Genomic DNA, 24744 nt, shown 5'->3' on the forward strand with positions numbered 1-24744 from the left:
ATCCAAGAGGAAACTTAAACGTACTTTTATAAATTTAGTAAAAGAAATTGAAAATTTTATTGAAATAAAATTCATTGGTAATATTCATCCAAAGATACTAATACAATAATTACCTACAAGTAAATTGAATTCTCTTCCAAATCAAATTTCAGTTGATTATCCCTCACATGTTGAAAATGTACTTATGTAACTACCATGACGTTACACCTAATGACCACCATTCTTTTTTAATTTAAAATATTACAAATAATTTATACAACTGAAATTGCGTTCACTTTTACATTTGAATAAGAATGGGGATAAGTTATTACAGCTAACAATGCCCGATTTGTTTATAAAGGTCCCTATTTCGTATTTTTCAAAAACTCACCCAAAACTTCAATGTTGCATCTTCCGTAAGCAATAAGGCAGCTAAAAATTACTAAAGAAAACATTTTTCCCGTAAATCAAACACACACACAAATGACAATTGTAGTCTAACGGAAATGAAACATTTTAATACAATAATAACGGCGCTTGATTACGTCGTTGCCACCGTTACGGTGTATTGTACTTTATCAGGTCACTAGAGAGTTTCATTTATGGAAAATACTATAATTGGTGTTTTATGAGTGATAGTAAAAATAACAATCCCAGACATTCAATTAGGAAACCAGACTTTCATTACAAATTTAGCATTTGTAATTTTTTACGGAAAATTTAATGGTAACTGTAAACCATGGTGATAGAGGATATGGGAAAAACTTCACCAAACTGGCTAGTGAGATATCCAAAACCGGTTGATTGCAGACGTAGAAAAATAATGACTCCTAAAGTTCTTTCTAATTCTAACAATTAAAAAATTGCGCTGATACTGTCAAAAAGTCGACGCATGCGTATTTGCTACCTCAGAAACAAGGTATGGTCGATTTGCGATGGTTGTGCGATGTGCTAATGGGACGTTATAGGTTGTTTTGATGTTTTGTTTGCTTTGAATTATAACTGCAGTTAAAGAGTATGAAGTAAAAGTAATCCGGAGATTCAATAATTTTCTGAAGTAATCATGATCACCGTTTAAGCTCGTGTTAATGAAGGAATTAATGGGGCACTATGCTAACTAAGGGCGTGAAAAGCAATTTTGTTTGGAAACTACTTGTTGTCCCCTCTAATATCTGTAAGGAACATGATCGTTCAGGAAGAGGATGAAGGACAAGATAAGGAAAATACACTAAGCCTCGAAGGTCTTCCAACAGATGTTCTCTTATGTATTTTTAAATTTTGTGAGCTGAAACTTCTTGGTCGCATGAGTCAAGTATGTAAACGTTTTTATGGTATTATAAACGAAGATTACGTATGGATTGAAAGAGCGAAAAATGTATTGGTCACGAACCAAATCTCGGAGACCATCCGGAATAGGTGTGGAATGATATTGTCTACTTATCCATTTCAGTTCACTTTGCGCTTTGGCCCTAGCTTTGTTGTTTTCGTATTGTTCTTTTCAGATCTCTGACGACATTGTCACTGAAAGAAAAATGTCGCATATACTACAATTGGAAGAATGGGAAGTACAAGGAAAACATATATTTGCGTCAAAGAGTGAAGTAGGAAATTTTCTTTTGGAGAATTAATGGATTAATTCTCATATATATTTCGTTTTTACTCACTTATCGCTATTTTATAGGTATATGCCAAAGCTTGTTTTAGAGAGAAGAATACTTTGGATTAGCAGAGGTAAATCTATTCTGGCCTATAAAAGGGGACAGGATCATTGCCTCAGCAGACGTCCAGAAATAGTTTTAGAGGGTCGACAGGAGGATGTTTGTCATTTCGTTAAATACGAAAATCTAATAATCAGTGGTGAAAGGTAAGTTCGGCATAAATCATCAAACTTAAAGTTTCAAGTTTACTTTTAGTTGCTCCAGAATCCTTGTCTTTGGGTAGACAATGGTAATTGTGCATATGTACTAAAGCAGTTCATTGTGGACTCTTTCGTTACCTTAAGATGAGATTGAATCAGGGTGAACTTGGTTTTGGCGTCGGAAATTAAAATTCTGCCTAAGATATTGAAATTTGTTCACCAGCCTAAAAAAGATTGTATTAGTTTCTCTTCACTGCTGGTTTTACTTTGAAGAGACGCATATAAACCTTAAAGTGTATCATATAGACGTTGAAAAAATAAACTCTTGGTAAATGGAGGTTGAGGATTAACTATGCTGCATAGGCCAAATAAATTTATTAATTGATAAACGTACTACACATTCTGGAAGTTGGAAAGTTATTTTCACTTGACTTTGGGAATCACGTGCCCATTAAAATATAGCTAATCGTGAAAAATGTGTTGTAATATAATTAAAGTTTCTTAATAACATGAGAGGTATGTATGTGACTAAGAACTCAGTCAATTGGGAAGACCGAACTCTTCGTGTTTTGCTGTTAGCAGTAGTCCTCTCTTCCATAAAAATGCCCAGTAGTAATTAGTGAAACCTTTGATGTAAAGTGTAGAGTTACAGGACTCAGAAACTTGGTTATTGATACTGGAGCATAAGCATTAATTGGAGTATGGCATAATGGGTTAATGTCATAAGTAGGCATGGAGAGAGAGGGATATTGCATGAAATCCAAAGGAGGCAAGAAAACTGGATCCTGAGGCCATTGATTGGTGATGGAAGGCTGTGGCAGAGGGAATATGTTTAGTAGGTGAGGTCTGAGGAGGAAAAGAATAGGCTTGTTGGGGTATTTTAATTTAGTGAACTGAATAGTTAAGGGAAGGTGGTCTCATTAGCTACTCCCATAGACTTATGGTTAATTACTTGGAACCTTCACATTTTGTCAAAGGTTAAGTCAATAGCATTGTGATTATCCACAATGGGATGATCATTTGGCAAATGGAGTCTTGTTAAAATGCCTTTAAGGAAGGCAATGGGAAACCACAAAAAGTGTCCATCCCACACAACAGTGACAGACAGAGATCTAAATATGAGGCCTGACATCCATGGAACTCGGGCGGTTCAGCCATGTGTTGCGCCCGGCAGCCGGAGATGCATGAGGTTGTCATCTCACAAAATCCTTGCAAAGTGAAATCGACAGCAGCAGTACAGGATACAGAGCAGAAGAGGAGCAATGTGTAGGGCCTCGTAGTATTTGGATGATGTTGAGAACAGGGAAAATAGAAATAAAAAGTGAGAGAGTTTAAGGTAATACAGATATTTTAGGAGTCTGGGAGGTGAGATGGAAGGATAACTGGGATTACTGGAGCAATAGTAGTAGAGATATGTACAGCGGAGGGGAAGAGAGCTAGCTAGGTGTGGCAATGATACCATTGAACAAAAAAGTAGAAAGAAGCATGGTAAACATAAGAGCCAGCGGGTGATGGATTATTATTTGTAGAGATACAAGCTACCCCAACAAAATTTATCTTTATTCTGGTCTACATGCCAACAAGTAATCATAGAGAGGGAGAATTCAAGAGGGTATGCAATCAATTAGAGGAAATAATTGCTGGTGTTCCTGGAAGGAAACACTTGATGTTAATGTCTGACTTGATATTGATCTCAAGAGTAAGCAAAGGAGCTGTGGTAGTGAGTTAAGGGACAAGGAATTTAGGGGCGAGGAATGATCATGGGGAGAAAATATTGGAGTAGTGTAGGTGACATTGTTAAGGATGATGAACGATTGGTTTGAACTCCACAATTAGGCATACATATGTAGTTCGTTCAACAAGTCTTTTGAAAAAACTTATTAATCTAGGCATTCTACCATATAAGGTAGGTATTGTGGGCACAGCCTATGCAATGATACTGCAAAATTATATATCTTAACAAAAAGGCAACCTGACATTGACATCACAGTAAGTCCCTGTTCAATTGTGCACACTTCTTTCCTCCTTTCATTCCATCCAATGTGCCTGTCTTATTCCTTCTTCATCATTTGCCCAATGTTCTCTTCTCTATTGCGTTGTTGTAGCAGTATGTAGTTATATTTAGGTAATTTTATATGTTAAGGTCATTTTGCACCTCTCTATCACAGTCTTCAACATCCCATTTGAAATTCTCTGAATCCATCTTTCCTGCCTCCTTTTGGTTTCTCCCAACAATCCCTTCTTCTACCCCACCATGACCAACACTACCTCATTTATATTCCTTTCTGTCCATTTCACTTTTTCTATCCTTCTCCACACCCACATTTCAAAATCCTCCAATCTTGCTTCAATGACCATGTTTCCACACCATACAAAATTATGCTCAGTGTTAAAGTTATGATGACCTATTCCATAACCGCCTCACTCTACAACCCTGTCATCAATTCCCTCCTCATCGCAAAAGCTTCTTTGCCTAGTAAAATTCTTTTCTTATGTCCCCAGTTCTTGACCATTTTGGTCCAAAAACTTCCAAGATACGATAAATAAAATGTTCCACCTGCTCTGGTTCATAAACTCCTATTTTAAAATATTGAAAAGAAATGAGATTATTGACTTAGTAATTCCACCCATTTTATTTAAAGAGATGACCTAGGTTTCAACGTTGAACATCATCATCAGGTCTGATGATGACGTTCAACATCGAAACCTCGGTCATCTTTTTAAATAAAGTGTGTGGTATTACGAAGTCATTGATCTCATTTCATTTCAATATGTAATGCGAATCCCATAAAGTTATGGTGGAGACAACAAAGCCTATTTTAATATTTAACTTAGCCTGCCTCTTGCTCGGAAACAACATAACCTTTGTTTTGTTTACATTTATTATCATCCCATACCAATTGTCAGCTTTATACAACCAGAATGTAGTTGTTTGTTTTGCAGATTTTGAGAAGGTATACGAAAGTGTATATTGGGGTAAAATTAATGAATGTATTGCAGAAAATGGGAGTATATTGGAGGGATAGGAGACTTATTCACAACCTGTACATGTCTCAGACTGCTCAGATGCGAGTGGCTGATGAAGAGTTGGAATGGGCAGCATTAGGAAGAGGTGTAAGGCAGGGGTGTCCACTATCACTAGTGCTTTTGAACATATGTGTGTATGATATGATTAAATAGGCATTGGAAAAAGTGGAGATAGAAATTAAAGTTGGTGGAGATTTCATGACATTAGTATGCAGTTGATGAAGCTTTAGTTAATGGAATATTGAAGATTGTGTTAGAGTGAAAAAAGTTAGATTAGCGTGGTTTGGGGAGGGAAAGGGTAGTGACATTAAACTAAATGTAAATAGGTCTAATTTATGCAAAATTGGAAAATTTATGATTGTATTGTAGAGTGCCAAATATTTCTTGTTGGGTGAGGCTTGAAAGTGTGGTGTTGTTCATGCAGTGTCTTCTGAAACCTATGTTAAATGATGGAGAACCAAATTACAATAAGCAAAGAGAGTACACTCATTTAAGTAAAAAAAACAACAAAATATGGGCACTATAATTTAGTGGTATTTTATCACGCTGATTTACGTAATGTATGTGTAGTAATATATGTATATAATTGAGTATTACCTCTGACTGAATCACCGTGATGTCTCTCAACTCCTGGACTGAAATTTTGCATGAAGATTGGACTTGGGGCAACAGTGATGCAGAACTGGCTCTGGAGCAGCTTATATAATTGAACGTGCAAAGAATTTACAGTATATAGAATGCATAAGTAATTGAAGGCAGTGGTGAAGAAAATCTGCAGGACTGGAGTTGGGTTTGTTGTAGTGATGCTGATGTCAGGTTGCGTGTGTGTGATCACAGCATAGAGTAGTAGTAGAAAATTCACAATAGTGTTGTACAGAGGTCTGCTTATTTTAGCTAAATGCCGGGAATATTTCCTGCTTTTTTCAGGGTTGGAAACTATATTGAAATACTAAGTAAATGGCCCTGTGCAATAATGAATAAGGAAATACATTTACATTGCTGTCTCATTTAAAGAAGAAGTCTCAACCATTTGTCTGTTCTATATCTTTCAGATATGGTGCACTTGTTGGGTGGTCTGCAACTACCGGGGAGAAGACATTTGAACTGAAAAATGGTCATTCTTCAGATGTTAATTCTGTTGACTATGTTGGTTGCTTAGCTGTATCAGGCTCAAGAGATGAAACTGTAAAGGTATTGAAATATCTCTAGCATTATGCTTATTATGGTTCGAGTATAATATCTTGATATCTAAATCTGCATCTACACAATACCCTGCAAGCTGCCGCAAGGGTGTGTGGCAAATTATATACCCAAATAGTAGGGTTGTTCATGCACTTGGTAAACCTTAATCACACGAAAGAAAGTCCTTGCGTGAAACAATATTTAATAAAAGGATACTTGCATTCAAATTATGCTGTAGAACTATTGAAAAGATGGGTTCTATTAAATAAAAAGAATAGCATGCAAGATATCATCAAATGTATACATACACTACCAATTCTGATTCTCTCCTATGCCATTGTGGTCATGTGGTTTCCATTTGTTTGAGGAAAAAACGACATTTTTAGTCTATCCATTGTACAATAAATCTCCCTGATTTCACCTTCTGAATTGATCTACCATAGTAAGTGGGGGCCTGTAATATGTCCTTAATATTCTCAGATAAGTAACCTCCCTCAAATTTATGCCGTAAATTCAACCTATATTTAAACTGGCGGTCAACTAGTGGCTCCCATCATAATTCTTTCAATAGTGTGGTCACACTGCTACCTTGTTCATACCAACTTTTTATAAACCTAGATGCTCTTTGTTGCATTCAATCTAGTTCCAAAATTAAGCCTACTTCATGAGGATCCGCAAATATATATAATCATACATAAATTCATATACTAGCAGCTAACATACTCATGCATATACACCTACAAATGTACCAGATGTCTATGCTGTGTTTAATCTTGTTCTTGCTGATAATTGGAATATCTTTACTATTTCTCTAATGACTTCGGTTTCCTACTACATATTATGATTCCTGATCATTTAAGGAAAGAAAGAAGACTTAAATGTATCTGAACTGGTGTCCTATCTCCCTTTCTTTTGGGGTCACCTACCAAAAAATTGTGGGGTCATAATTATTCCCTTTTTTTCATAGTTGATTTTATTTGTTCTGAACCTCGCTAAAAGTCTTTGTTCTCTTTGCATCTGAAGTGGTTCCCATTATTTCACTAGAAGACCTGTCACACTCATCTTATCATAACAATTTTTGACCAATCTTGTTATCAAAACCGTTTTTGACGAATATTGTGGATGTTTGCTGAACTTGATCTAATCCTTTTATGAACGCTTTCTCCCAAGGATCCCGAATACTTCTGGCATATTCCAAATGTGGCCTAACAAAAGCAAAATAACTTTTCTCTTTAACGTTCTCATTACATTTTCCCACCACCCGTTTGATGAAGCCAAGTTTCCGTAAAGCAGATCCGCATATTCTCCTGATATGTGCTCCCCATGAAAGGCGTGATGATAGAACGACCTCCAAATACTGAACTCGATCTGATGCAGTCAGCACTGAATCCTCTATTTCATAATTTCTCCTGCTCGTCACTCATTCTGCTCCAAAATTTCAAAACTGCACATTTGCTTATTTTAAGTTCTAATATTTATTCCTTTTAACAATCCAATATTGCACCTCAAGTTCCCTGTATACCACTGTGTCATCTGCAAATAATCCAAGGTTGCTACTAACGTGTGAGCTAAGGTCATTAATGTATACTACCTTGATCAAAAAGTTCCCGGAATAACCACGGTGTGGCGCTCCCATCGTTCCGATTTGAGTTCTGTTTTTTTGTTAAATTGGTACATCTGTTGTTGATATTCCCTTTAAATCTTAGTGTCATAACTTGACATTTGCAAAAGTTACGGTCGGTTTTCGGTATGTCCATCAGTGCTTCCTGCGATTTTTCCATTACTTCCTCTCGGCTGCTAAAACGCGTTCCCCGTAATGGTTTTTTAACTCGATTGAACAGAAAGAAGTCACAGGGAGCCAAATCAGGTGAATTCGGTGGCTGTTGGATGGTATTTGTTGCATTTTTCATCAAAAAATTACGAATAATGATAGCACTGTGCGACGGTGCGTTATCATGGTGCAAAATCCACGAGTTTTCTGCCCACATTTCTGGTCTCTTTCGGCGAATTGCTTCACGCAAACGTCTCATAACGCCCAAATAATACTCTTTGTTTACTGTCTGGCCTTCTGGCAAAAATTCATGATGCACTACACCGTTGTAATCCATGAAAACCGTCAGCATTGCCTTCTTTTTTGACTGAAAACGACGTGGTTTTTTTGGTCTCGGCTCATTTGGTGAACGCCATTCACTTGCCTGATGTCTGGATTGCGTGTCGTACTCATAAACTCACGTCTCGTCTCCAGTAATGATCCTTTTGATGAATGTGGGATCGGATTCAGCCTCGCAAATCATGTCTTTTGCGACGTCAACACGGTCTCTTTTTTGCATGAAATTGAGGTCTTTTGGAACCAACTTTGCTGCTACCCGACGGAAACCCAAATCATTAACCACAATGTCTTGGGCGGATCCATAGGCAATGTTCAAGTCCTCCGCTATTTCTCTGATGGTTAATTTGCGGTTATTGACCAACATTTCTTTTACTTTATCAATTTTTTCACCGACTTTCGATGTCGATGGTCTGCCACTGCGTTCATCATCTTCGATTGACTCACGACCACTTCTGAACCGCTCGTGCCACTGGTAAACGACCGTTTTTTTTAGAGAATCGTTGCCGAAACACTTTTCCAACATTTCCAACGTCCGTGCGCCACTAAATCCGTTTTTTACGCAAAATTTAATACAAGTTCGTTGTTGCAAATTTAAATCCATTTCTGAAATTGTAAAAAATCGCCAACACACACAGAGATAGATGTACTCTTGGCTACGTAACTTTTGCAAATGTCAAGTTATGACACTAAGATTTAAAGGGAATATCAACAACAGATGTACCAATTTAACAAAAAAAACAGAACTCAAATCGGAACAATGGGAGCGCCACACGGTGGTTATTCCGGGAACTTTTTGATCAAGGTAGTATTAAGAATAGTAGTGGCCCTATTCCACTACCCTGGGGGATGCCCAAGGGGTCATCTATTTATCATATGTGTGATATCCACCAATTAGAGTATGGTGGCCAGTTCCTTTCCCTATATTTTCCAGAAAGTCCAGTTCCTATTTTGGGAGACACCCATTAGAAACAAACGTGTTCAATTTGTAGTATTTGATGGTGATATTTATAATTAAATGGAAAAAAATTCAAAAAGACCAGAGTAATGATGGTGATGCCACACTCCAGGGGTCCATACATAATTTCTGACTTAAAAACCAGTCTTTAAATCCAGGCTTGGACTGGTACTTTTGGATAGAAGCCATCTGTACTGTTTTCAATTTGGGTGAGTAAGGGGGTTACTTTCTTTTAATGTTAATTAGCTTTCTCAGAAAGCTATGGTGTCTGGTAAATCACCCAGCTTGTGTTTTCCTTTGAGGATAGAGGCAGTCACAATAACTCAGACTATAAGCAGGACCAGCATCTATGATACTAGTGGAATGTACAGAGATGGGAGGTGATTCATAAATACTACCTAAATTCAATGTTGTGAACACAAGAAGTGAATCATGAATAATGCAGTGATTGTCTTGAAAATCCAGGAATAGGAGTCTAATAAATGAGTAACTGCAATACTGATGAATTTTCTAGTCCTGGAAATATATTAGTTCATTTGGTAACCTTGAGGTAAAATAGTGCGGGTCTTGCTCCAAATATAAACAAACACAAGTATGTATGTATGTAGTCGGGAAAATTACGTACCTTGCATGACCTATGATAATGTGTCATGCAAGGAATGTCAAAAAAGGAACCTACCTTAAATTTTCCAATGCACTGCAGTGCTGCCAGAGCGATGCCACCGGTCACAGTGGAAGGAGACAGTTTAATTTGCATGCTTGAATTTTTTCTGTGCCTTCAAGTAAGCCAGTCGCTGGGTGCCAGGTGAAGTACTGTCAAACCGGTTTATCGCTTTTCAATTTCTTTAAGTAGCAAGCGCAATGATTTCAGCATACAGCTACCTGCAATTAAGACCTAGTATTCAGTCAAGCATGGAGACATGGTCTTCTTATTTTGACTCTTTGGAATCTTTATCTCATTCTTTTAAGCATAATTATGAAAGCGATGAACTTACTACCTTGATCAAAAAGTTCCCGGAATAACCACCATGTGGCGCTCCCATCGTTCCGATTTGAGTTCTGTTTTTTTTGTTAAATTGGTACATCTGTTGTTGATATTCCCTTTAAATCTTAGTGTCATAACTTGACATTTGCAAAAGTTACGTAGCCAAGAGTACATCTATCTCTGTGTGTGTTGGCGATTTTTTACAATTTCAGAAATGGATTTAAATTTGCAACAACGAACTTGTATTAAATTTTGCGTAAAAAACGGATTTAGTGGCGCACGGACGTTGGAAATGTTGGAAAAGTGTTTCGGCAACGATTCTCTAAAAAAAACGGTCGTTTACCAGTGGCACGAGCGGTTCAGAAGTGGTCGTGAGTCAATCGAAGATGATGAACGCAGTGGCAGACCATCGACATCGAAAGTCGGTGAAAAAATTGATAAAGTAAAAGAAATGTTGGTCAATAACCGCAAATTAACCATCAGAGAAATAGCGGAGGACTTGAACATTGCCTATGGATCCGCCCAAGACATTGTGGTTAATGATTTGGGTTTCCGTCGTGTAGCAGCAAAGTTGGTGCCAAAAGACCTCAATTTCATGCAAAAAAGAGACCGTGTTGACGTCGCAAAAGACATGATTTGCGAGGCTGAATCCGATCCCACATTCATCAAAAGGATCATTACTGGAGACGAGACGTGGGTTTATGAGTACGACACGCAATCCAGACATCAGGCAAGTGAATGGCGTTCACCAAATGAGCCGAGACCAAAAAAACCACGTCGTTTTCAGTCAAAAAAGAAGGCAATGCTGACGGTTTTCATGGATTACAACGGTGTAGTGCATCATGAATTTTTGCCAGAAGGCCAGACAGTAAACAAAGAGTATTATTTGGGCGTTATGAGACGTTTGCGTGAAGCAATTCGCCGAAAGAGACCAGAAATGTGGGCAGAAAACTCGTGGATTTTGCACCATGATAACGCACCGTCGCACAGTGCTATCATTATTCGTAATTTTTTGACGAAAAATGCAACAAACACCATCCAACAGCCACCGAATTCACCTGATTTGGCTCCCTGTGACTTCTTTCTGTTCAATTGAGTTAAAAAACCATTACGGGGAACGCGTTTTAGCAGCCGAGAGGAAGTAATGGAAAAATCGCAGGAAGCACTGATGGACATACCGAAAACCGAATATAAAAAATGTTTCGAGGATTGGATCAAGCGCTGGCATAAGTGTGTTGCAGTCGATGGGGATTACTTTGAAGGGGACAATATAGATTTAGATGAATAAACTTGTATTTTTAATGTTCTGAATAAATTCCGGGAAATTTTTGATCAAGGTAGTATGCTTTGGCACAAACACTTTTAATTTGGAAATCATGGAAATTTTTCAGGTTTGGAATATCTCCGATCCCAGCACTTGTGAAGAATGCTTCTCTATTGACATTGGGGATAGAGTGTGCTCCGTCGCCCTGTCTCCCAATGCTGATGTCTTTTGCTGTGGTTCTGCTGGTCTTTATAAGATTTCTCCTCTCCACATATTTGACTCTTCCAGGTAATTGCGCAATAGACCTTTCTCCTTGGGCATCGTCTTGTTAGGGATATCTATGTCTTTGCCTAATTTAGAAGTGCTTAAGAATAAATGAAGGTTTCACCGAACATATGCTATGGAATTTTGATTTATGGTATTGTCTAATTGTTTTCTGTTATTTTTTTTGAAATGCTGAATTTTGATGAATATCATGTCATTTGTGTACCTATTTTGCAATTGGTTATGCCACATTAAATTTCGAATGTGTTAAAATAATTTTTCAGTGGAATTGCTGTTGTTAACCTTGATTATACCTTCAGAAATGGTGCTGGAATATTGGATGTCCATTGGGAAACGCCACAAACTCTTCTTTCTTGTGGCTATGACACTTTGATCAGGTTGTGGGATGTTCGGTATGTTGACTTGCCATAGTAAAGCTTCAGCGTAGTGCTGATGTCTCTCTTTGCTCTACAGTGTTCTTTATGCATCTAGGATTGGGCGTTGTGTTTCCTTGTGGGAAGATCCTCATGATTCTGCTATTTACTCCCTGGCATCTGACAACCACAATACTTTTTTGTCTGGCTTATCACAGCATGGCAGAATTCAGTTGTGGGACAAGAGAAAGAGAAATAGTGTTCAGGTGAGTCACGGGGGTGGCAAGGAATCTTGTTGAAGTAATTTCTCTGCAGAATAAAGTGTTAAATAGTAGTTATTGCAACATTTAAAGAGAGAGTGCCTGAGGCAGAATTTATATGAAAGGGGATGGTAGCACAGTATAGGAAGCATATTGGTATGTCCTATTTATAACTGGACTGTGTGTAGCAGAGAAGGCAATAATTATCTTTCCATTCTGTTGTCCAATCATTGATACTTATTCATTGTTTTGATTTTATGTCTAATACTCGGGTCCCCTTTGTCATATCCAATGCCTAGTGTCTTGGATAATATACATATTATTAAAAGTTCTTAAAAACAGTACCTTTTCTGTTTTTAGATCTCTATATTATTCTCGTTGATGTGTGTGTGCATAAGAATTTGAAACTGTTTTGTTTAATTTGATTTAAAACTTTTTGGAGTTGATTTATTTTGGTCTCAGCACCTGAGTAGAGGAGAGACTTTACACAAGCACTTTTACATATCTCCACACTAGTTGTAATGTTTAGACTGTTGTAGTTTGGGATCTTGATTTGGTAAGTATAGGTAACCAACTCATTATATACTCTGCTCGAGATTTAAAATGTTTTAGTCACAAAATTGGTATTTGTACAAATGAGGCCTGAATATTTGTGGTGTGCTTATCTCAATTATTCTATAATTTTAAAATTAAATTTCCAGTGTATAATTCATATTATCACAGTCTTATTAGTAAGTAATAGTTTATTGCACTTGTGTGATTGAGATGTATATGAACTAATCAGATTTGTATCATGCATAAAAACATCTTTCTCATAGAATGTATTATTAGCACAGAATGCAACCACTAGAAAATAAAGCCAGTCATATACTTAAATAGTTTCATCTACTCTTTATTCTAATACATAACAAATTAGTAATTTAATTATGCTTTAATTTATTTATAGATGTATTCGTTACTCATTCATTACCGTTGGAAAGTTCCTAAGGTATGACTCAGTAACCCTATGTTGAATAAGTGTAAACCAGAAACTCAGTTTTGTGTTGTATAGGCAACCCAGCATCATATTTTTTTTCTTGCCTAATTTATTAAGTACAGGATACTTAGAAAATGCTCATGTCTCCTAAAGTGTACAATTCAGCTAACATGTGCATTGTCTTCACCTTGAATTTTTGATAAAAATATGTTCTACTGGCCAAAAAAATCACCATGCGCTTGTGCCAACAATGCAATTGTGCAGTGCTAACATTTTTTTGTGTGGAGAATAAATTTTGAGTTATTTTCACTATCTGCGATTAGTATTTCCCTTTCATCCTGGATATTGTGGAATCATCAGTATTAGAGTTCCCTAGAGCTGTAAGTGGGTGATGTCTAGGTTTCCTCTGAAATCTTAGATGAATCTTGAAATCTTAGATAGTCACAATTCATGAGCCCATGTATCCTCTGGCCTCATTTGCTGAGAAATTTGCTATTCCATACTATGACATAGCGGGATAATGGCCTCATCATGCTTGCTAAGCAACTTGCAGTACTGATAACTCTTTAATTGTTAACGAAAGTTGTTTTCTGTGGCGTAACTTTATGGAATTTGCATTTGGCACTAATTGTTATTAATCTAGGGTGTTCCGGTTCTTGTGATTGGTAGGAGAGATTTATTGTCCAAAGCAATTCTCAATTGAAATGGCCAAGTGTAATGTAAATGGCCAAGAGATTCAGTAGTATAAAAAATTCACGTGAACTCTTGGAGCAAGTTCCTAAACTTGTTACAGAATAACTAAGTGAGTTCTTGGAACTATTAGTAGCATAGGACATTTTCTGGCTAGAATGGAAGCACACAATAAGAGTTGGGATCATTTCTGCATTCTTAAGTAAAGCTTTCAAGGCAATTCAAGTATGCCATTGGGATCAAATCATTGAGTTCATTTTATAACACATGCTATGATTTCTTATGGGCTACTGTTAATAATGACAATATTTTGCCTTAATTATGATATTTTCATTTTCCAGACTTACTTTTCCAAGACAAGATGGAGTTCACCAGTTTATGGAATGGTATTCGACCCAAGCCACCTTTTTGCTGCATTGGATCAGTCACTTAATGTTTTGGACTTCACTGGAAGGGGAAATTTGTCAAAAAACTTAATAGCTGTACCTCATACAGTTATCCAAGTAATCTAAGGACTTGTTTGTGGTTGTAATTTGTTGTAAGAAACAATTTTTAGTGAAGATTTTGGGTGTGTTGTTGCTCACACCAAACTCAGCTTCTGTGATAACATTTTACTGAGTATAAAATTGTTTTGCTTGCACATTTTACACTCATTTGACAAGATTTTAGAAGTGTAGTGCACCTTTCATTGTTGAGCATGAAATCCCACATGGTAAAAAGAAGGCACATTAAAATTGTTTTAAGTTTCACGATTGGTATGCCATCCTTTTTTGTGTGTTCCTAATCACCCTTGGAGCTCTGTTTCAGGAACAACTGCTCCTAGTAGGGTGGACTATTCCAAATAATTTCAACGGTAGGAGTAAAATGAAAGGTTGTTTGTACAACATCGGTTACTCTGAGATAGCTAGAAAGGTATTTGACCTCAGTGGGGTGATCACTTGAGTAATGGGACTCGGCACACAGGGTTCATCTCATGAAATCTGTGCAGTGTGGATTCAACAGCAGCAGCAGTGAAGAAGACAAGGGGACTTAACCAGTTTAAATAGGGACATCACATGTAAGGGAAATTATAAAATATAAAGTGGGAGATGGAGAGAGGAAATGTAGATATTTTAGGATTGACTGAGTTGAGACAGAAGGATAGCAGGAATTACTGGATCGGTAGTTGTAGAATTGAAGACTACTGCAATTGTCTGCTGAATAAAAATTAATTCACAACCAGTTTCAATGCACACTATTATTTTTAAGTTAATAATGTAGTGCATCGAAACTGGTGGTGAATAAATATTTCTTTAGTGGAAAATTGTATTAATCTTCATCTTTGTTGTGATGGAAGAGTTCCACCACATTACACCTGAATCTGTAATTTATATAAGTAGTTGTGGAGCTATATAAAGCGGAGGGGAAGAGAGCCAGTGAGGAGAGGAAGTAGAATTGAACAAAAAGATAAGAGCATGCATATGCAGATAGTAATTTAATGATAATGAAGTGTAACATCAAATTCAAGAAGATAACAGGGAGATGGATAAAGGAATGTAACGTAGAAGAATTGAGCAGGTTGAGAAGAAAAAAGGGACATACAAAGCCAGCGACAAAAGTATTAGAAGAGTTAATAGGGGAAGGATAAGGAAATCATAGAGTTCTGCCGAGATGGTCAGGAAGTAAATGAGATAAATAAATGGAATAATGTAAATACAGAATTGGGGAAAAGAAGGATAAAGAGATAAGTAATTATCTGAGATGAAGAACTAATTGTGCACAATAAGTATGTTAGAAGAGGCATTGTTAGGGTATGGATAAAACAGAATTTGCCAAGGAGTGAAAATTAAGTGCCTTGTGCAGGAAGATGAAAACACTATCATGAGGTAAGAAGGGAATTCTATGAACACTATTGAAAAAGATATGGCCAGAAAAATATTAATCAACCCAGACTAATTATGGAAAGAATACATAGAAGATGTATGTGATAAAGATGAAGCCAGTAAGTTAAGACATAGGTTCCAAATAAGGATAGCATAGGTCCAGGCATACTGAGATAGAAAGGGAAATGAAATCAAGTGAGGCAGTAGGGATGGGTAGGATCCTTATGGGGCTCCTTGAGGGCTTATGAAAAAATGGACGGAAGTCTATTGATGGGTTAATTTATTAGCATTAAAGCCATTGGCAGAAGTTAGCACATCAGTCACATTTCTTATACCTCCAGTTACTTATCATTCCCTATTGGCGCCTTAATCATTGCTTTGTAAGTGAAAGAAATTCAAATTGTACGAAACAAAAGATGACATTATTACATCTTGATTTTATGAGCTTGTATATCAATTTTAATTTAGATCATTACAATCTGGTAGAATGACTTTTGCCTAATTATCCTGTTGATATGTTTCTGGGAAGGTTTTAGCTGATTGCATATTTAAGCAGGTTCCCATGCAGGAGTTCTACTCCCAGCAATGAAACACTACATACAGGACTGGGGGCAAAATTTGTTGAGAAAGAAATTAGTTCCACCATCTTATACCAGTTCCTTTTCCGTCAACCAATAATGATACTGGGATTTCGATAAGTATACCTTTGCAATATGCAATTAAAAAGAAGGCTAGCCATGTAAGAAAAATCCAATTTTGCAGAAAGCATGTGTCCTGTATTCTTGGAATAAAATAGAAATTTACAATGAATTTAGCACAAGATTTCATGCGAGTTGCTTGAAACAAGATGGAAATAGGATATGAACTGATGTTTCTTTTTAATTATAATTAGGTGAAAGAAAATTTTATGGGGAAAATGGTAAAATTAGTTGAATTCGTGATTACCATCAAAGTGTTATGTTGAAATAGGATTACAATATGAGATTCTTAATGAGAAATAAAAGCAAGAAGTCCTGCAATTTTAGGTGCATTAATAATATTTCGAACATCTGATAACAAAAATCTTTCCCAGTAGCAGTAAAAGGCATGCAGTTTCATCAATTTTTGTTTCTAATTATGGGAAAGGGGAAGATAAGAACTTAACAGTCCAAGTGATCAATACAATTCAATTTTTAACCATTACTGGAAAGTAGGAAGTCTTCTACAAAAAGACTTCCTACTTTCCAACTCTCCACATGGATTTAGATCTAAAAGGTCTACCACAACTGTCATCAGTCAGGCAATTGACAGCATACTGAATTCATTAATGCTAAATGCAAAACTCATGGAATGTTTTTTGACTTGTCAAAGGCTTTTGATTATGTAAACCGCACTAGACTACTTATTAAACTCAATAGAATAGGAATTAGAGGAATTCCTCTAACTTGAATGAAGTCCTATATTCTCAATTGCTCTCGGAAAGTAGTGTTATCAGTTGATGGGTCAAAATATTCATCTGAAGCATACCAAGTTAACAAAGGTGTTCCACAAGGCTCTACCCTTGGGCCAATCCTCTTTCTGATATACATCAATGACCTACTTAACCGCTTACCAAATAATGAAGGAATAATACCAGTGTTTACTGCTGATAACACTAATCTAATAATATCAACACGAACATATCCCAGCCTTGAGGAAAAATCAAAGTCTGTCACACTTGCAACAAACAAGTGGTGGACAGACAACCTTCTCGACTTAAATGTAAATAAAAGTAAAATAGTGTACTTTACACACAATAAGAACATGACAGATGATCTGCTGGTAAAAATTAATGACCAATCCATTGAGCATGGGATGGAATGTAAATTTCTAGTTATTTCTCGGTGTGCAAATATTTCTAGTGATACGCATGTAAAAGCCTTTCAACATAAGCTAAGTTCAACTTGCTACTTATTAAGACACCTGTATGAAACTATAAGGAAAACTATTCAAATATATGATTTCCACATTTTTCGGGCTGCGTCCGCGTATGTCGTTTAAATGTACAACAGTTTCGCCAGCTATCCTGCTGGCGTCCTCAGGTCAAGGATGAAAAGAAGCTTGTTGTCCCGTCTTATATAGGAAAAATCCGGCGCCAATACCGGGAAATTTCTTGGCCAATCAGGGAACGTCCTCATATTTGCGCGGAATTATTCGTTTCCACGCACTGTGGAGTGGATATCCATCCTCTCTGTTAAAATTTTTTGGCCTTTTAACGATTTCAATGGCCTCTCTGATTATTCTCTGGAAGTATTTTCCTTCTTTCGCTATTATTTTAGCGTCGTCGAAGAGAATAGTGTGTCCAGGTTCACTCCAGGCGTGCTCAGCGATGGCCGATGCTCTAAACTGTTTGGCCTTGGTTGCCCTCTGGTGTTCACTCATGCGTGTTTTCAGCGCTCTGCACGTTTCACCGATGTACCATTTGCCACAGGAGCATGGCACTTGGTACACGCCTTCTGATATTAACGGTGAAATTCCATCCTTGGGTCCGGGTAGGGTGTCAGCTATCTTGGTGACGCAGTTGAATCTGGTCACCACATCATGTTTCCTTAAAGCCCTCGCGATTCTTTCCGAAGTCCCTGCGATGAAGGGGATGGTGACGTAAGCCTTCGGACGTGGTCTGGAGTCTTCCTCTCTGTCAGGAACAGCGGTGGTTTGTCTCTTCTTTTCTTCCTTCTCGGCCCTTTTTTGGATCATATGAGCGCTGTATCCATTCCTTTGCAGGGCATTTGTCAAGTGTTTCTTCTCGTTGGCAATAGAATCGGAGTCACATATTTTATATGCTCGGTTGACAAGTGTGTCTACCAGTGAGGTCTTCTGACTGGGATGGTGGTGCGATGCAGCATTAAGGTAGCGGTCGGTGTGAGTAGGCTTCCTGTATACTCTGTGTCCAAGCCTCCCATTCCCTGTATTTCTCTTCACCATGACGTCCAAGAAGGGCAGTTGATGATCCTTTTCCACCTCCATAGTGAAGTGGATGGCTTGATGCTGTGAGTTCAGATGTTTCAGGAACTTTTTTAATTCTTCCTCTCCGTGTGACCAAATGACAAAAGTGTCGTCGGCATATCTTAGCCACAGTGAGGGCCGCTTGTCGCAGGATTCCAGTGCTTTCTTTTCGAAGCTCTCCATGTAGAGGTTGGCCACAACCGGGGAGAGGGGTGAGCCCATCGCAGCTCCTTCCATCTGCTCGTAATGGTCACCATTCCATAGGAAGAAGGAATTGCGGAGGCAACGCTCCACCAATCCTGGAAAGTCCTTAGGGATTCTGCGGGAGGTGAGTTCCTTGATGATATTCAGCGATTCCTCAATAGGGACGCTGGTGAAAAGCGATTCAACATCGAAGCTGACCATGAGATCGTTGTCGTGGATGGTGATGTTTCTTATTACGTCAATGAAATGCGTCGAGTTTTTTACGAAGCTGGGTGTCTGTCCGACGTGGTCCTGCAGAGACCGCGCCAAGTACTTGGCGAGTTGGTAAAAAAATTTTAACAGAGAGGATGGATATCCACTCCACAGTGCGTGGAAACGAATAATTCCGCGCAAATATGAGGACGTTCCCTGATTGGCCAAGAAATTTCCCGGTATTGGCGCCGGATTTTTCCTATATAAGACGGGACAACAAGCTTCTTTTCATCCTTGACCTGAGGACGCCAGCAGGATAGCTGGCGAAACTGTTGTACATTTAAACGACATACGCGGACGCAGCCCGAAAAATGTGGAAATCACCTACTCATCGCCGCGGAAACCTTCGAACGAACACTATTCAAATATAACCTACAGTATAATATAATGGGGGTCAGCTGCTATTACTATAACCAGCTTTGAAATGCAAAAGAAAGCTATTAGAATCATCACCAGGAAACCTCACAATGCTCGATCAAGGCCTATTTGCCATTAATTAACTTTGCTACCACTCCCGTGCATCTGCATCATGTTTTAAATTTGACAACTATTCTCTTAACTCTGCCTATCATAATCATTACACCAATATAAGAACTAAAACATCGAAACTAGGACCCAATGAAATAGGTATCATCTTAAATAACCAACTACCCTAAAGTATCAAGGATACAAAGGGAACTGCTGCATTCAGGCATAAATTAAAAAGATATCTACAGCGTATTATGTTCTACTCAGTTGACAAATATCTCAACAATATTCCTGACCAGAAAGTTCATTCTTTTAGTTTATAGCAATGGTCAGTTTGATTGATGGTGGTGATCAATGATTGTTCTGAATCGATATTTCTTGTGCATGTTTCGGCCAATGTTCGTGGGCTTGTGCCAAATACTATGTAACTCTGAGCACTATTTCTTTCTTTATCTTAATTGAGCCGCGTCTTTGCTCCTTTTTGACGTGCCTTATATCATGTACGACGTCTGTTCAAAAAGTATCACGACTTAAGTGTTTTTTCAAAAACTATTTATTTATTTATGAATATCTATTTGGCCCCTTTAAAGTAATCCCCATTAGATACTATACACTTGGGCCAATGTTTTTTCCAATCTTCGAAGCACTTCAAAAAATCATTTTTTGTGATCTTGTTCAGCTTCTCCTTCGATACAGTCTTTATCTCGTCAATCGAAGCGTAGCGTCGTTCATGGGCCTATTCAGTTTCGGGAACAAGAAAAAGTCACTAGGCGCCAGATCTGGGGATCTTTTTTCGGCCTTCGCTCGTGCTGCAGCGTCCATTGGCATGATTGAGCTTTAGTTTCCACGTCATCCCCATAAACCCATGATTCGTCACCAGTTATGACCCTCTGAAGCAAATTTGGGCCGTCGCGGAGTCCGACACCTCATTAGCAACGGTAATGCGTTGCTGTTTTAGGTCGAAATTGAGTAATTTGGTAAGAATTTCGCGGCGACCCGTGCCATGCCCAACTCATTGGTAAAAATCGAATGGCAATCAATATGTTTATGTCCTCAGCAACTTGTCTATCGGTGATTCGAAGTAAAATCGAAGACAAGCCAAAATATGTGCAAACGAAACTGCTACCAACAATTAACTGAAAATTCAAAATGGCCAAACTTTTTGGCATAAATGAGAGATACAAGTACCAACATAATGCCACAAAAAATCGAAAATAAAATTAATGACCAATCAATTGAGCATGGGATGGAATGAAAATTTATACATAACCCGCGATACTTTTGGAACAGACCTCGTGCATACACCACCCCCCTGGTATGCAATTTGGTTAGAAAGTGGAATACAGAATGCATATTGTCACAGCAATTTGATTCAGTGTGTTTACTTTAAACAATAATTAAATTATCTTTTCACCTAGAGACATTTGAGAACTAATTTCACCATAGATCCTTCAGTTTTTACTGAGATCCAATGCCAATATGTTCATTATCAGTCAAGGCCTATCAGTCACTCAAAGATATCCTAGCATAAATCAAATTTTATATGCACTATGCAATTTTTTGAATTTTTGGTCTTCATATTGAGAAAGTATTTAAAATGGCCTGCCTTTTTTTTGGTTAACACATGCAAGAAGAGCTAGAGGGTTTTTCCTAAAACTTGCAGCATTAGTTTATGAATGGTATAATGCTCTTAAACTTCAAGCTTTCCTTTGGAAACTCTTTCAATTTTGTCTGCCTAAATCACAGCTCGATTTCTACTAATGTTTTGCTTAATATATTTTTATATAACTAATGCAATGGGAGAGTTTTAAAAACTTCAATCTGTGAGCATCCAATGAATGATAGTGGAATAACTTGCTGAACAGGTAGAGTACTTCAAGGTATCTCCACATGGCTCAGTCCTACAGTAGAAAGCCTAGTGCTGCACCCACTAGACTATCATGCTCCTTAATGTCTACACAGCAGTATAATGGAAGAGTTTAAACATTTATTTTTGAATTTCTTGTACGATGGGAAAACTAAAAGATTGTCCAGGTGCAAATGCTGATACTTCTCCAATTCCCAAACCACTAAGAGGTCGACAGAATTCATCCAAATAATGGACAGGACAGTACCGACTTGCCGCAAAATTTAAAAGATTAATGATGACATCAAGAAGTCATAGGTAGTATTAGCAAGAAGGTATTATGAAATGTGGTCCCCTGATTAATTCATTTAAGCTTGACCCGGATTCAAACACAGATCCATCCAATCCCCACAAAGTGCTTTAATCAATGAAGCTACTTTGAAATTCTTGGGGCTTTTAAGGAATGCAGTCATTCTAGCAAGATGTTGTAGAAGGTTGTCATTGTGAGAATGCAAATTCACACTTTTCCACAAGTTTATTAGTGACGTGCTACGTGTTTTGGTTCACAAAACCATCATCAGATACAAGACATGCCAAATAGTGACATCATATTTATTTGTGTACGAGGAAGGGGGAGAGGGAAGCAGCGAGGAACAGGAGTAAGTCCAAGAAACAGTGAGAGATGGTGTGACAGTAACTTTTTGACGGAGTCATCCGCTATATGGGCATTACAATGCAACAATTTCAGTGTGTGAGAATGATTTGCCTTGACAGGGATTCGCACCCGGATCTCTCAATATCCGAACGAATGCTTCAGCCACTTGTGCTAGCAAGGCATCCTCTTGCAATCCATAATTTTGAAGGCTTTAAAGGAACAAGATTTTGTGATGTGTGTGACCTTACATACAACCACACAGGCATTCGTAGTCATGAGTGATACGCCACAGTCCACGAGGTTACAGCTAACTTTTTTAAACACTAAGAGTGTTTTAACTTTGACCAATTCCAAGAAACCGTGGGAGCTGTTGCAATATTAACTTTTTAAGGAAGTCATCTGCTACATGTGCATTACAATGCAACAATTACAGAGGGTAAAAATCACTTGCATTTGGTTCAAATCCTGGTCAAAACGAATGATTTTTACCCTCTGAAATAGTTGCATTGTAATAGGAGTAAGGTAGGTGGGGACATGGAGAGAGATCGAAAAAACTCAAAGACAATGGAGAAACCATAGGAAATCAAAGAAAGGGAGGGGTAAAAAGGGGGAAGGAAGGATAAGCACATGTGGTCACTCTATAGTAGGGAGGACGGTGGCAGGTATTACATACTATATATGTTAGGTGGGAAGGGGACATACAGGACCGTGCATGCAATAACACCAGTATTTGAAGTTGTGTGAATTGCACCACAGACCATGAGCTTAAAAGCCAACATTTGAACACAAAGAGCCTTTCTTAGCAAATTCTAAGAACTGCCAGAGAAGTCGCATCAGTAAATATTTCAAAGTACAAGAGGAACCCTCGGTAACTTATTTGGCTAAAGCATTCGGCCGCTAATCAAGGGAATTTGGTTTAAATCCTGGTTATACACTTTGAAATTGATGCATTTTGATTATCATTAAGAGGAAGTTTTGGAAAAATTGAATAAGGAGGAAGGATAAGCACATGTGGTCATTAGAGAGGATGGTGACTCTGAATATGATAGCAAATTATGTAGTTTCAAGCATGATATGATGACAGTTAAACATAATAATGAAAAAATAGTAACCTCTTTTTGATACACTACCTCATTCTCAGATGATGTCCTTGTAGTCCATCAAAAGTCGTCTGATTTTCCACTTGGATTTAGTCCAGGAGTGGACTAAATCAAAGTGGAAAAGTGTTAACCCAGTGTTCATTAAAATGCTAATAAGTTCTTATTATATACCAATATTTCCAAATCTATTCTAATATTTAAGGCTAAAATTTTGAAGTATTAAATAAATGTATCAAATAATATCCTGTCATTTTACCCAAATCACTTCCTCAGATGGACACAGCATTTCTCCTCCAAGGCCTGAAACTTCAGTTGTGAATGAGCACGAATGTTGGCTGTCAACTTAAATATGCAGCTACAGAGTACTTACAACTGCACTAGATTGACTGATTTGGTCCATTTGACTCAAATTATTTAATTGATTGGGTACCCTTGAGTCATTCTGCCCTCAAATGTTTTCTTGCTATAAGGCATATATCTAGTAATACTCATAGTATCATATAATTTCAACATATTCAGGAGGATAGGCAAATATACCAAAAAATGTAAACATGGTATGTTGTATGGATGGAAAAATCAATCAAAAATCAAATCACTTAGTAACCAACATGAGGGTCCCTACATCGTTCAAATCCTGGGAGGTGCTTTTGAATAGTCCCATGCAGTGAATACTGGAGGTTGTTATGGACTAAAGGGTGAATGTACTAAACATTACGATATCACTTACAGTCACCAAAGAAAAAACACAGCGTGGATTACCTTTCATCTGACTTCAGCTCCGCAATCTATCTGCCAAATAACACCCTACCAGGTGCAGTTATCATCACCCCTGCCAATAGAGATCCAAGGGTCATTGCAACATGCAAGCCCTTCTATTATTCCATTGGAGGTTTTTTTAATTTGTGGAATAATGAAATTAAACCAAACATTTAGTTATGAATATATGACATGCAATAACATAGGCCAAAGATAATTTAAAAATCATGATGATGTATCAGGGATAGCCAAACGAAACTCTTTTGCATACTGCTTTAAATAAAATTTGTGGTCCATGCTGTAGCTTGAATTTCTTAAGAAAAAAGATGGAAGCATTACTATTGGAGGAATAATCGACTTTTTGGAAATTAGTTTATCAGCAAAAAATGCTTTCTCTTTTTTTTGGGAAAAGAGATTCACCTCTTGAAATGAGAGGTCAGAAAACGTCACATGACCAGTACTGAAGTAAATATATTTAAATTAAAAAACAATAACCATGCTTTCAAATCTACCACTGAATACTTTGAAAAATAACTACCTACCCTCTATGCAACGGTCCAACTGGACAACTTCCCTTGAAGAAATAAGAGGATTTTAAATATAATGGGATGATAATTGTTTCCATTTTCTTTCCATTCAAACAGATCCATCTCACCACACATCCCCATAACCTTATCTATTCCCATCGATTTTATTATTAAAACACAACACAA

The 24744-nt window shown here is 37.6% G+C and overlaps 1 protein-coding gene across 3 annotated transcripts; it reads left to right on the forward strand.

Moving 5' to 3' along the window:
* Positions 1-911: 911 nt before the first annotated feature.
* On the forward strand, positions 912-14673 carry LOC139689922 (F-box/WD repeat-containing protein 4). Of its 3 annotated transcripts, none has more exons than XM_071587049.1 (8): positions 912-1395; positions 1482-1580; positions 1661-1843; positions 5917-6055; positions 11488-11648; positions 11909-12037; positions 12117-12264; positions 14266-14673. In XM_071587049.1, exons 1-8 carry the CDS (start codon positions 1163-1165, stop codon positions 14434-14436), a joined length of 1263 nt encoding a protein of 420 aa, XP_071443150.1. In that variant the 5' UTR covers positions 912-1162; the 3' UTR covers positions 14437-14673. The 3 variants fall into 3 exon arrangements, with proteins under 3 accessions (XP_071443150.1, XP_071443151.1, XP_071443152.1); XM_071587050.1 differs by having other exon boundaries at positions 11945-12037; XM_071587051.1 differs by lacking the exon at positions 11909-12037 and having other exon boundaries at positions 12099-12264.
* The last annotated feature ends 10071 nt before the right edge of the window (positions 14674-24744 follow it).

This window comes from Hetaerina americana, unplaced genomic scaffold (assembly GCF_022747635.1).
Source record: "Hetaerina americana unplaced genomic scaffold, ioHetAmer1.1.p SCAF_29, whole genome shotgun sequence".
NCBI lineage: Eukaryota > Metazoa > Arthropoda > Insecta > Odonata > Calopterygidae > Hetaerina > Hetaerina americana.

Excerpts from the sequence above, each read along its gene's own strand:
- LOC139689922 (XM_071587049.1), top strand. The coding sequence starts at position 1,163 with ATGATCGTTCAGGAAGAGGATGAAGGACAAGATAAGGAAAATACACTA. Across the intron at positions 11,649-11,908 it reads CACATATTTGACTCTTCCAG|TGGAATTGCTGTTGTTAACC; the intron begins GTAATTGCGCAA and ends ATAATTTTTCAG. Across the intron at positions 12,265-14,265 it reads GAAAGAGAAATAGTGTTCAG|ACTTACTTTTCCAAGACAAG; the intron begins GTGAGTCACGGG and ends TTCATTTTCCAG.